The sequence below is a fragment of the Podarcis tiliguerta genome, assembly GCF_965153285.1.
Source record: "Podarcis tiliguerta genome assembly, chromosome: 5".
Classification (NCBI taxonomy): Eukaryota; Metazoa; Chordata; class Lepidosauria; order Squamata; family Lacertidae; genus Podarcis; species Podarcis tiliguerta.
This window is the reverse complement of record NC_139538.1, coordinates 77,445,563-77,458,630: the sequence shown is the minus strand read 5'-3', so window position 1 is coordinate 77,458,630 and position 13,068 is coordinate 77,445,563. Positions and strand designations below refer to the sequence as shown.

Here is a 13,068-nt window from a genome sequence, read left to right as displayed (position 1 = left end):
AGGTAGCCCCACGTCTCTACTCTGCAGGCCAAATTTGGGCCACTAGGTCTTCCCATTGGGCCCATAGCAGATGTCATATGTGGGGCAGGCAGAGATGTAGCTGGATCCTGCAGCTGGAAAGCAGGACTTCCTGCACATCAGTTCATGAGTGTGTAATTCAATCTTGCTTGGTCTTTATCTCTGTCCATCCTGCAGGCCAACTTTGACTGGTGGGTGGGGAGGTAAAGATCTGGCCCACCAAGTCTGTGTGTTTCCTAATCCCTGGCATACCTCAAAATAAACATGTGAGCTTTTAAGGAGTCACAATCCTCTTTGCTGTTTTTCCTTTTTTTTTACGTGCCTACCTGCTCCTCTTTTTTAAAGGAAGCAAAAAGAAGCGGAAATCACAAAGAAATTTCGAGATGCTATGGCGAAGGAGAAAGCTCGAATTGTGGCAGAGAAGTGGAAGATAGAGACAGAAGATCGCAAAGCAGCCAAAATGATCGAGGAGAAAATCCAGGAGGAACTAAAGGTATGTTGATTCCCTGAACTTATATGTTTGCATTCTGCCATCGATCTTCCTGGGATGGCAAGACTCTCTCGGAATATCACAGCATTTTCACTCATGGTGAAGGCTCTCTTTGAGGTGAGATGTACAAATGGAGTTGGCCCTTAGGATGTGTGGTAGCTGAAAAGAGCAGCCCTGTGTAATATTCTCCAGCTTATTTCCCCCCCGATTTACCTGTGGCACTTCCCAAAGTTTTTTTGCCCCTGCCAGTAGCAGCCACCCAGTGATGGTGACCAGAGGTGACCCAATACATTTTGCTGCTGTAGTTGAAGGACAAATGTCCACCCTTCTCCATTCCACATACAGAAGCTGACTGGACTGGCAGCTGAGGCTTTCATCATTACTGGACTGGACAGTGTAATCCAGTCACTCAAGGGTAGCTGACTAGCTTAGGTGGACACAGACAGATCACGTGGCATGTTCTTCAACCTCTCGCTACCATTCTTCATTTGCTGCTTGAGGCAGCTGCCTCACTCTGCCTAATAAGACCTATTGACTAAATGTTCCAGGAAATGGGAGACCTGCAACAAACATCACATCTAGTTTCATGCCCAGGATATATCCAAAACTGAAAATTAACACACGGTAGGGACGCGGGTGGCGCTGTGGGTAAAAGCCTCAGCGCCTAGGGCTTGCCAATCGAAAGGTCGGCAGTTTGAATCCCCGCGGCGGGGTGCGCCCCCGTTGCTCGGTCCCAGTGCCTGCCAACCTAGCAGTTCGAAAGCACCCCCGGGTGCAAGTAGATAAATAGGGACCGCTTACTAGCAGGAAGGTAAACGGCGTTCCGTGTGCGGCTCTGGCTTGCCAGAGCAGCAATGTCACGCTGGCCACGTGACCCGGAAGTGTCTCCGGACAGCGCTGGCCCCCGGCCTCTTGAGTGAGACGGGCGCACAACCCTAGAGTCTGTCGAGACTGGCCCGTTTGGGCAGGGGTACCTTTACCTTTACCTTTAGGGACTGATGGCACATGGCAGAAGTTCAGATTTCATAGGAGAACTAGCACTGGGGAAGAGAGCACTTAAATATTTTCCTTTTGGTCCATTTCTGAGCAAGACCACCTATACTGAGTTGTTTTTCTACATGTGTGTGTATGGGGGGGGGGGAGAAATATTGGCGTCATTTGAAAACTATTGAAAACCATTGGTAACATGAACCCCAACCTAAAATTCCAGATTTGTAAGATCCTAAAAAGTTCTTATTATAGGAACCAATTCGTAGGGACCAAGATCCCTTCTCCCCCTCCAATAAGATATTGGAGGGGGTGCCCCCCCCCAAAGTTTAAGCTGTTTGTGCTCCATGTCTTGTATTTTATTCAATTCCAACTGAACCTGAAGTGTGTGAAAAAATGTACTTGTGTGCATTTTCTAGTTGGCTCCATAGGAATGCATTTCTAATAATAATAATAATAATAATAATAATAATAATAATAATAATAATAATAATTTTATTATTTATACCCCACGCATCTGGCTGAGTTTCCCAAGCCACTCTGGGAGGCTGTATTTAGTGTGTTTTCTATAGCTTCTTTTGAAAGATTTGGATTTCAGCTCTTCTTTGCTGCAGCAAAGCTGTGGACTTTGTAGGCAGAAGGCGGGGATGTTGGCACAGGGATGGGAGGATGTGGCTGCAAGGATAATGTGGGAAATGAAAGAGCCACCAGGTTGGATCTGGGTCCTGGAGACTTCCCTTGGAACTTTTTAATCTGCCACTCAACCAGAAGATGAAGCAGGCATTTCTCCTGCTCCTTTCCCCTTTGATGTGATTCTCTCCCACCCGCTCTTCCTCCACCCTTCCTGTGGTTTGACATAACCAGAGTCCTGTTTGCTATAGCTTGCAGAGATGAGATATGGATGAAAAAAACCAGGGAGCAGGAACACATGCAGGAGAAGCCGCAAGTGCCTTATCTCCCAATTAAGTTAGAAATTTAGAGGTCCAAGGTTGCAACCTAGCAACCCTAGTAGAAGATGGAAGCCGTTTTCCTCCTGTTTCCTACAAATAAAAAAACCGGAGTCTGGTTGGTGGAAGACACACGCAGAACAACAGTTTCTTTATCTGTTCCCTTGTGCACAACTCTTTTTTTTTGGCAGATTCACAATTAGTCTTCCTGTGCTTCATGAAATGAGGTGCTCTGCAACTTTTTCTTTTCTTTTGTAAGGGAGCAAATAGCAGCGTTTCTCCCCCACATGAGTGGCTTTGTTAAGACTGTACTCCAGATTTAATGAGCAGTTATAATACACCTCTGCCCCCTAAAGTGCAAAAGCCTCTTGACCTTGGATGACCCACCTGCCCTCAAAACAGCTGCTCAGCCTGTGTGCTAGAATCAAACGGCACTTTCCACAAGCGCAATGGGTGGAAATGTTTCATACGTAGCGATCCGTACAGATAAGCTGTAAGAGGTTCAGCAGAAAACCTCACAACAGCTTCCTTGGCTACTAAAGTGGATGGGTCAAATGCCACCTCCACTAACATTAGTATAGCTTCTGAATCAAGGGAGTTACCCCTCCTCTCTGGGGGGGTCATTAGCCTTGCTGGTATTTTGCAACCCCCAGTTTCAAATGTCCATGTGAAGACATTGGGCATTTGGCTTCTTGTTTGTTTGGCTTCTTCTATACATGATTCAGACAAAGAAAACTATAGCAGAATTTGTAAAAAATAAAATTTGGTGGGATTTAAATTTTTTTTTTTTTTTGTTCTCTAGGATTTCCACTCCCTGCCTCCCTCTCCCCCTTTAGCAGGAGTTGACTAGAGTACAAATGATTGAGGTCAGGTCTGGTTACTTTACGAAACGGTGGATTTGCCCTTTGAGATGATGCTGGTACAAAGTGCCAATTTTTAAAGATAATCTATTCACCGCCCTTTGTGCAAACCACCGGGTGGTTTGCAACAAGCAAACGGGTTCTTAAAAATTTGTAAAATAATGCAACTCTTAAAACAAATCACAAACTCCCCCTCCAAAAAAAAAAAAAAAAAAAAAAAAGGAAAAGGAAAAAAAATAATGGCAGCAGCAGTCAGGTCTCTCCTTCAAATGCCAAGAAGGATACAGTTAGTCACCTAAAATTATAAAGAAATGAGATCAAATATACCTTAGTAGGGGGGAAGTTCCACATACAAGGAGCCACCATGATAGGTGTTCTGGGTACTCCAGAACAACCACAGTCTGTTTGTTCACTTTTTACAGGAATCTACTTGGTGTGACCATCAAACTGTTGTTCTCCGTGTGTTTTCCCGTGCTTACTCTGTCTATTTTGAGAGCTTACAAAAGGTGATATTGTGGAAAGAGCGGTGTAGGGTCTGCAAATGTAGACATTTCCATCTTTTTAAAGAGTCATGGTTTTGATGTGTGCAGTGACATTTTGAGTATATGAGCATATTGCCATGTATGCACACATCTTCACTATTACCTTATTAGCAGTGTTTATTTTTTTAAAAAAACTTTTAATTTGTGACAAAAAATGCTTTTTTGCCTTTTGAAAAAGTAAAATAAAATCCTGCAATAGCACTTAAATAAGAAAATGTTTAGTACACATATAAACTTTGATTTAAAAAAGAATGTGTGCTCCAAAATAATATGTTTGGGTGTGTTGTTGTTGTTGTTAGAATTTATATATCATCCTATACCCAATTGTCTGTCTCATGTCCACATGACTATAGCATGGCTACTAGGGTTGGATAGAACTTGGCTGGATGTACAGACACAAAAATTGCTATACCTCCTGACACTTGCAATTCCACAGACACTAGTCTGGAAGCACCCCCAGATCTTTCTTCCCTCTACAGGAGACATTTCCAAAGTCTGCTTCAGTCGGTTTAATCTGGCCCCTGTAGCAGTTTATTTCATGGGTTAAAATCCTAAAAAACAACTTCAACTCTAAAAAAAGCTCAATAACCTTGGTTGGCCATTTGGTCGGCCCTCACAGCCCTTCACTTCATCAAATCTGGCCCTCTTAAAAAAGTTTGGACACCACTGCTCTACAGGAACAAATGCTATTACAAGGATGCACATGGGTGCTTCAGTTAAAAATCTGTTCATGCTTGAAGAAATGAAGAAACGAAACTTTAATGAATGGTTCAGCAGGGGTGGAATAGTTGCAGACCAGTTAACATGCTCATTTTACAATGCTTAAAATATTTAATACACCATTAATATATATTTTTTCCTGGAAAAATGACCAGGGCAATATCTGAAACAATCTTCAGAAGAGAGAGAACAAAAACCATGAACTCCATTAAAGTTTCATCATCTGGAAGCATTTTGATTTGGGAAATGAAAGTGTGCTGTCCATTGTGAGAAGGTGTCTAACCATTAATCACACAGTATTATCAGACCCCTCTCTCAAAAAAATCACTTTTATTCCTTCTGCTATATATCAGGATCCCAAAGTTGGCCAGACGAGGAAAATTATATCTTCACTTACCAAAGTGAATAGGGAATCCTTCTTCCTCTTGGCAATATTGTAATAATGATGGCTATGAATGGACTCTACTGGAAAGCAAGAGATGATGTAATAATTCACTTTTGGGATGTCTCAGGATAGTTCTGGGTCATTTGCACACCCTGTTGTGGTAACCGAGTGATGGAAATTCATATGTGAACCAACCCGTAGAATTTTGGATGTGAATTCGGAGTGTGCTGTTTGTGGTAAAACATCAACAAACACCAATGGATTGTGTGACGTTATCATGTATGAGAGAGTGCTGGAGGGGAAATAGTTAAATAGGCTGCACAGACAGGACCCAGGGGGGTGGAGTCAGTGGGTCTATAAAGGAGTTCTGGGAGGAGTTCTGGGGGGTTAGTTCGTTGGGAGTTGTGGGTGGGTGGGTGGTCGGTTTGAGTGGGTTGGCTGGTTGAGAAAGGCAGTTGGTAAAGGAGAGACAGTTAGGTCAGTTGGTCCCTGAGTGTCGGGTGGTAGCAGAGATAGAGAGAGGAACATAAGACTAAGAAAGTAAAGAGGAACACTGTTTGGAATGCTGTAATAGTTTTGTTTTAAGTCTGAAATAAAATACACTCTTCTTTATGAATTGAAAAGCTGACTGAGACTGAAGTGATTTTACCAGGGAGGACCTGGTTGGTGGCAGCGGATTAGTGGTGTACGGGTCAATAGTCCGTGAGACGACCGGGGGCTCCGTACGAACGCCACTGATTGCATGTTCAATGTTTCTCTGCTATACGTACTAGCTTTCATAGACAGAAATGAAGGAACTGGCACAGACAATTTAATATGGTATTTTGCTACCCTAAGCTGAATTCCAGTGTGTCTCAGGGTGGTAAAATGTTCCATAACAAATTCATGCATGTTTTGTCAGAGAAAAAGCACTTATCTGTTTCCATGGGCCCCCACTTTTTTTTGCTTGAAAAAACTACATGGGACATTTTTACTCCAGTGTATTAACTTTAACTGATACCCAGCAAAAAGCGCCCCAATTGCAAAAATCAACAGAGTTCATTAACTATTTTTTGCCTCAGCACTTTTTGTTTATAGAAAGAAAACTGTAAATTGTAGGTGGCTGAAGTGTGGGGATATTGTTTACTACTATGCAGGTGACACTATTCTAGAAGGACTATACTGTAAGTCTACTTCTGTGCAAATTCTGTAATGAAAAGTGAACCTGGGGTTGATTTCAACCCTGGTTTTGGTAGGAAGGCTAGAGGAGGAACAGGAAATTACTTCTTATAGCATCAGAACTGAGCTGTGCATTATAAAGGACAACTTTTTTATTATTATGCACATATCTCCTTTGACTTTAATTAAAACTCTCTCCATGCTTGAAGAAGGCAAACAGTTTTCTTACTAGGAAATAATTCTCTTCCAGCCCTCTCAGGGCTCCACCGTAGTTTTAGCTGGTATGCCGTTACTTGATTAACATAACAAATATAAGAGGATCCTGTAGAGAGGCATCTATTATGTGACAGGTCCCATTACCATATGCGGTAGATGACATCTGTTTTATGACTGTAAAATGGGCATAACGTTCACACTCTATGAGTAACAATGTCTCAATGGAACCTCAGTAATGAAAAAGTTCCACTAACACAAATGTATGGTTTCCAGCTCCGGTGCCATGGAAAAGTCCACACCATTGTTCCCTTTCAGACTTGTGTAGAATAGAAATATCTGCCAGGGGCCATGCCACATTTTTAAAGGAATTTTTAACACACTAGTTAGGGGAACAGAAAATTGAAACTGCCATGTTGACTACAAGGGTGGACATAGGTATTATGGCACCCTGTGCCAGGCCAAAATTTGGTGCCCCACTCAGCCCTCACGCTGCCTTCCCAAAGGTGGGTAAAGAGGCAACCGGCTTTGGGAAGGATGCATGAGGGCTCTGGCAGGATCCTAGCACACTCCTACTTCCTTCTCAAAGCTGGGAAAGTGCTAATGATGTTTTGGGAGGGGAGGACTATGGGACCCTGTCAGAGCCTCCACGCCTCCTTCCCAAAGTCCAGCGCCTTGCTTACCTGGCTTTGAGATGGCAAGTTCTTGGCTCAGTGTCTAAATCTGCCCCTGTTGAGTACGTCTGCCACTATATCTGTAGGAGCAGATAAGCCACATGCAGCAACCACTGTCCTATGTTAGGGGAGGGAAGAGATGTAACCTCTAGGAAGGATGTTCTGTAGGCTTCCTTATGCAACCTGTTCTATGGCTGTTGCCCAAAAAGTGCAGGTTGTCTCTGGACCATGATTGACTGGAAGGCTGAAGGCAATGAACTGGGCTATCCCAGGATTGTGAGAAGGACGTCTACCTATTATTCTTAGAGATGATCATAGAATCATAGAGTTGGAAGAGACCACAAGGGCCATCGAGTCCAACCCCCTGCCAAGCAGGAAACACCATCAGAGCACTCCTGACATATGGCTGTCAAGCCTCTGCTTAAAGACCTCCAAAGAAGGAGACTCCACCACACTCCTTGGCAGCAAATTCCACTGTCGAACAGCTCTTACTGTCAGGAAGTTCTTCCTAATGTTTAGGTGGAATCTTCTTTCTTGTAGTTTGGATCCATTGCTCCGTGTCTGCTTCTCTGGAGCAGCAGAAAACAACCTTTCTCCCTCCTCTATGTGACATCATTTTATATATTTGAACACAGCTATCATATCACCCCTTAACCTCCTCTTCTCCAGGCTAAACATGCCCAGCTCCCTTAGCCGTTCCTCATAAGGCATCGTTTCCAGGCCTTTGACCATTTTGGTTGCCCTCCTCTGGACACGTTCCAGTTTGTCAGTGTCCTTCTTGAACTGTGGTGCCCAGAACTGGACACAGTACTCCAGGTGAGGTCTGACCAGAGCAGAATACTGTGGCACTATTACTTCCCTTGATCCAGATGCTATACTCCTATTGATGCAGCCCAGAATTGCATTGGCTTTTTTAGCTGCCGCGTCACACTGTTGGCTCATGTCAAGTTTGTGGTCAACCAAGACTCCTAGATCCTTTTCACATGTACTGCTCTCAAGCCAGGTGTCACCCATCTTGTATTTGTGCCTCTCTCTTTTTTTGCCCAAGTGCAATACTTTACATTTCTCCCTGTTAAAATTCATCTTGTTTGTTTTTGCCCAGTTAAAGAAGCTAACTAAGTTTTGCATTGTGTCGAGTATGCCTCGAATATTTTTCCCCTGGGCATTTAAAGGTTGAGGAACATCTACCTTAAAGGGAGAGATACCCTCTTAAGGTTTGGCCTGGAAATTCTGCAGGCTCTTATTAACTTTCATGGGTCTCATCATGCACCAACATCCTCTGTAAAACATCCTCTGTAAAAACCAGTTCCCAGCTGATATAAACGGCAAGTACGAAATTTCATGATACCTACTTAACTGAAGCTGAACGAGATGTCGCCCTTATAACAGTATTCAGACCACCTGGAAAAATACCTTGATTGCTTCCCAAAGGTAGAAAGTTGCACTCTTTCCAATTTTATATTCCTTGAATATCATAATTGCCTATAATTAGCAAATTGCTTACTTTATTCCAGTCATTTTTGAAATGTCATTGGGCAGAAACCATCTAGAGAAACCATCCTTGTGAAGCCTGAGACACCTGTCTTTGTTTATTTTCTTCCCCTCTCCTTTCTAATAGAAAGTGCCAACTCTCCTTAACCGTATTCTTAAATAAATAAAAATGTTTGTCTCTGAGCAGTGAAGCAACCTGAGCACTTGCTGGTATTTTAAAGGTCAGGAAGAAACAGTGTAGGATCTTCTTTTGAAAGATCTTCGAATGTTGACAGTGCTAAAACTCCCACTACGCACCCAGCATCTCTCAAGGTGCAACAGCGCTGAGAACCAAGCTGTAAAGAAACAAAAAGGCAACGCTCTTCATAGAAACAAAGCGATTTCTTAAGTCTCCTGCGCAGCTTCTTGGATTTCTCTGCTGTCAACGGCTCATCTGGTTTGTGTGTGGATACAGCAATTAGTGGAAACTTTTATGACAAACTGCGTAGAGTTAGGGCACACTCCTGACATTACATTTGCACAGATATAAATGTAGCTCATTTATTTGTCCTTGTTTGAAGCAAGGACCCCAGGAGCCCTGTGTCTGTCTTGTCTTTACTCAATGGCATGCCACCATCTTGTGCAATGGGACTTACCGTATATACTCATGTATAAGCCGACTTTTTCAGCACATTTTTTATGCTGAAAAAGCCCCCCCCCCGGCTTGTACTCGAGTGAGGGTCCCACCCCTTTCGGGCTGCTTGTTCTTCCTCCACCGCTGCCGCCACCAGACTCTGGTAGGCAGGGGAACAGGAGGGGCTGGGGGGAGAGAGAAGCCCCCTCTGCCGTGTGCACATGCGCGCACACACATGCGCACTCCGGCCCACCAGGAGGTTTGTGGTGTGGTGCACCGGCTTATACTCGAGTCAATAAATTTCCCCTTTTTTGTGGTAAAATTAGGTGCCTTGGCTTATATTCAGGTCGGCTTATACTCAAGTATATACGGTAATTTCCAAACAATAGGATTGCTTTCTCTCCAGAAAGTCTTGGACAATTAGAGAAGTGAGAGGCTGCATACTTCCTTTCCAGTATTTATTTCTTTGCTCTTCGTTCTCATTTCCCCCCGCTTGGACTACTGCAATGCGCTCTACGTGGGGCTACCTTTGAAGGTGACCTGGAAACTGCAATTAATCCAGAATGTGGCAGCTAGACTGGTGACTGGGAGTGGCCGCCAGGACCACATAACACCGGTCCTGAGAGATCTGCATTGGCTCCCAGTACGTTTCCGAGCACAATTCAAAGTGTTGGTGCTGACCTTTAAAGTCCTAAACGGCCTTGGTCCTGTATACCTGAAGGAGCGTCTCCACCCCCATCGTTCAGCCCAGACACTGAGATCCAACGCCGAGGGCCTTCTGGCGGTTCCCTCATTGCGAGAAGTGAGGTTACAGGGAACCAGACAGAGGGCCTTCTCGGTAGTGGCGCCCCCATAGGAAGTTTCCTTATTTGCTGTTTGATTCCCTCCCTCCTTTTTTATTTTTTTAGAAAAGAGAGGAAGAAGAGAGGCAAAGAGGTGAAGAGCAGATACGGCAACAGGAGGAACGCAGAGCTCAAGAGCTGTACCTGAGCCTCAAGCAAGCCCAGCAGTATAGCCCGCAGAATGAAAAGGAAGACCATGAATGGGAAGAACAACGTGAGTAAATTTTAACCGGCAGAGGGTTTTAAATGATGCCGAGATCTTGGTTTAGCCTGAGAAAATGGCAGTGTGATGCCATATGATTTGTGAGCCGGGCCTTGAATGGAAAGCATTGTGATCCAGAAGAACTGGTAGGATTAGAAAGGACAAAAACACGGTGCCTTTCTAAATGGCTCAACAGGAAGAAAGAGCTTTAATAGCTTAGATCAGGGATGGGGAACCTGTGGCCCTACAAACGCTGATAACTGCATTTCCCACCACCTTGACCTTAACACCATTGGTCATGCTAGCTGAAGATGATGGGAATCTGGAGTCAGACAACAAGAGGAGTGGGGGGTTGGAGAAGCAACACCTCTCCTGTTGATCTTACAGGAATTTTAACACAAACACTTTGCTCCAGTTTTGAGCTTTCAGTGTTGTTTTTGCTGGACTGATGTGATTTTCTGCCTCTTTTCCATTTTCCTTGGAGAGTTCTTGTTTATGAATCTTGTGCTAGCTTATTGCTACTTACTAGGTCTCAAAGAATACAAAACAAATTAGTTGGCCCAATAAAATGCATAACCACCTTATCTCATTTCATTTTCATTTTTGGGTTTATGAAGAATGCTAATAAAAAGCACCAGAAAAAAAGCAATATGAAAGTGAATTTTATCTGTATCATCATTGTATTCCCCACTTTAGTCCTGGAAGAGAAATATATTGGTGTGTTGAGAATCCTAGTCAAGGACGCTGAAACTAGTAGTAATAAGTGGAATTTACTGGTTTTAAACCTCAGACTCTAGCCTAATTATTTTTTTAAAAACCAAAAAACTAGAAGATGAGCAAACTTTTGCTGGGGCTGTACCACTTCAGACTACAGGTACGGTTCACATGGTTGAGAGACCATGCAAAAAGATATTAATTCTGCACTTTATTCTTAGTATTTCTGAGTTGTCTGTATCTAAGGTCCCATCTGCACTATACATTTAAAGCAGTATCATCCCACTTTGTACAGTGGCTTCTCTTGAGGCAGGCTTCCTCAAACTCGGCCTTCCAGATGTTTTTGGCCTACAACTCCTATGATCCTTAGCTAGCAGGACCAGTGGTCAGGGATGATGGGAATTGTAGTCCCAAAACATCTGGAGGGCCGAGTTTGAGGAAGCCTGTTGAGGAAACCTAGGAACCGTAGTTTCTTAAGGGGGATGAGAGTTGTTAAGAGACCCCTATTCCACTCACTGAGCTATAAATCCCAGAGTGGTTTAATAATTCCGCCTATCTCCACAGTAGTGTGGTGTTGAGGAATAGGGCCAGCCTGCTGCCAAAGCAGTCCCTGTGCTGTGTCTTCCCACCAGAGGGAGATGTAACAGGCCTTTCCCTGTGGCTGGAAAGATTCCAGGTGAGCCTGCCTGCCAGATTGGCCAATGGATTGGTTGCCTGGTTGACCCCAGGAATAAAGGTGGGCCCACTGCATACCTTTCTTGGGTCTCCCACCGTCCCTCCCGATTGTTGTGCTTCGAACACCCACTTCAGTGGGTAGGTTGGATCTGATCTTGCTATAGATGAAGTCGGTTGCCATATTCAGGGCACCAGGGAGGAATTTCACTACCTCTGGTGAGGGAGGAGTAAGGATGCATGCTTGATTATTTTTATGTGCTTAATAAGTTCAAACTGGCATTCCCACTATATAATGTTGCATCCCGAGGCCCCCAAGCCCTTTCCCATTAAATAACTTCAAATGGACACATAATTTTAGTTTAAGTATTTGGGCAAAATTTAGGCCACAGCTTTATTGATTACAAAACAAATTGAGTGGTATTGGCCTAGGCATTGGTCAGGGACTGACTCCTGCCTCTCTGACTGGCAGTCTGAAAGAGTAAACACCAAATGAGGGAGCAACAACGGTGAAGATCAATTGAAGCTCACCCTGGGGTTCCTGTGGTCCTGGCATGGCCCTAGCCCCTCAAGCGGACTTTGGACGAGATCCAGGACACCCAGATTCCTTTAACCTATTTCTGGAGGGGCAGGTGATGGCCACACCTCCCCTCCCGCACATTTCTTATAAACCAGTGCCTAACCACCAAACCTTACAAAGGTCTGACGATTGCTAAGGGGGTAGGCGAAAACCAAGTGGCTAAAGCCAATCTGCCAAATGGAAAAATTCCTACCCAGCCCCTGCTGCAAAGCAGGCGACCCAATCCAAAGCAAGGCCAAAACAGCAGCGCCTAAAATAGGGAGGGAGGGCGGGTGTTCAGCAGCGTGAAGCAAGTGCCCCACCCCCATCGTGCTGCTGCATTTATAGGTCCCCAGGATCATGCCACTCACCCCATTGGCCCAAACAGCCAAGCGCGATCCCGGGGCCCAACAGATAAGGCTTGGGCCACGCCTAGCAACAACACACCCCGTGGGGGTGGCTGAAGGGTCCCAAGCGCAACCACGACCCTCGATTTAGGAGGATCCCATTTGTCGTCCTTCTGATTCCCTTTGTGTCGTATTTGTTTAGACTGCAAACCTTTGGGCACGGGCTTGTGATTTGTTTTAATTTTCTGCTGTGATCTGGTTAAATGTTAAGCACTTTACAAAGTAACAACCAAAGTAACGCTGTCTTGTGTTGAGTGCCGTTGTGGGTCTCACTTGTGTTATAGCAGGGGCCACATTATCTATGAATACAACCTTATTCATAGAATTTGGAATAATTTATTGAATGTCAATTACCTAAGGACCGTGACCTGCCATTCATATGAGATCAGGTCACTTTGAACCAAATTAATTTTGCATGTGACAAATGATATTCCCATTAACTATGATTGTACCTGGCTTCTAATCAATGGGGGTGGGGGTGGGATACTGATTATTTCAGGAATAATTCTAAGCCCTGTTGCTGAAAAGGAGATACTGTCTCTTGAAGCAGACTTGGGAGGAACCTTAGTACAGT

At 44.3% G+C, this 13,068-nt stretch overlaps 1 protein-coding gene across 6 annotated transcripts in view; it reads left to right on the top strand.

Annotated features, from left to right (window-relative positions):
* Nucleotides 1–13,068, top strand: part of SH2D4B (SH2 domain containing 4B) — a 94,800-nt gene that overhangs the window by 37,784 nt on the left and 43,948 nt on the right. For all 6 annotated transcript variants that reach the window (XM_083440519.1, XM_083440518.1, XM_083440517.1 and 3 more), the window contains 2 exons: nucleotides 364–511; nucleotides 10,007–10,154. In XM_083440519.1, the coding sequence (XP_083296645.1) occupies nucleotides 364–511; nucleotides 10,007–10,154 (296 nt within the window). The remainder of the gene's footprint in view (nucleotides 1–363; nucleotides 512–10,006; nucleotides 10,155–13,068) is intronic.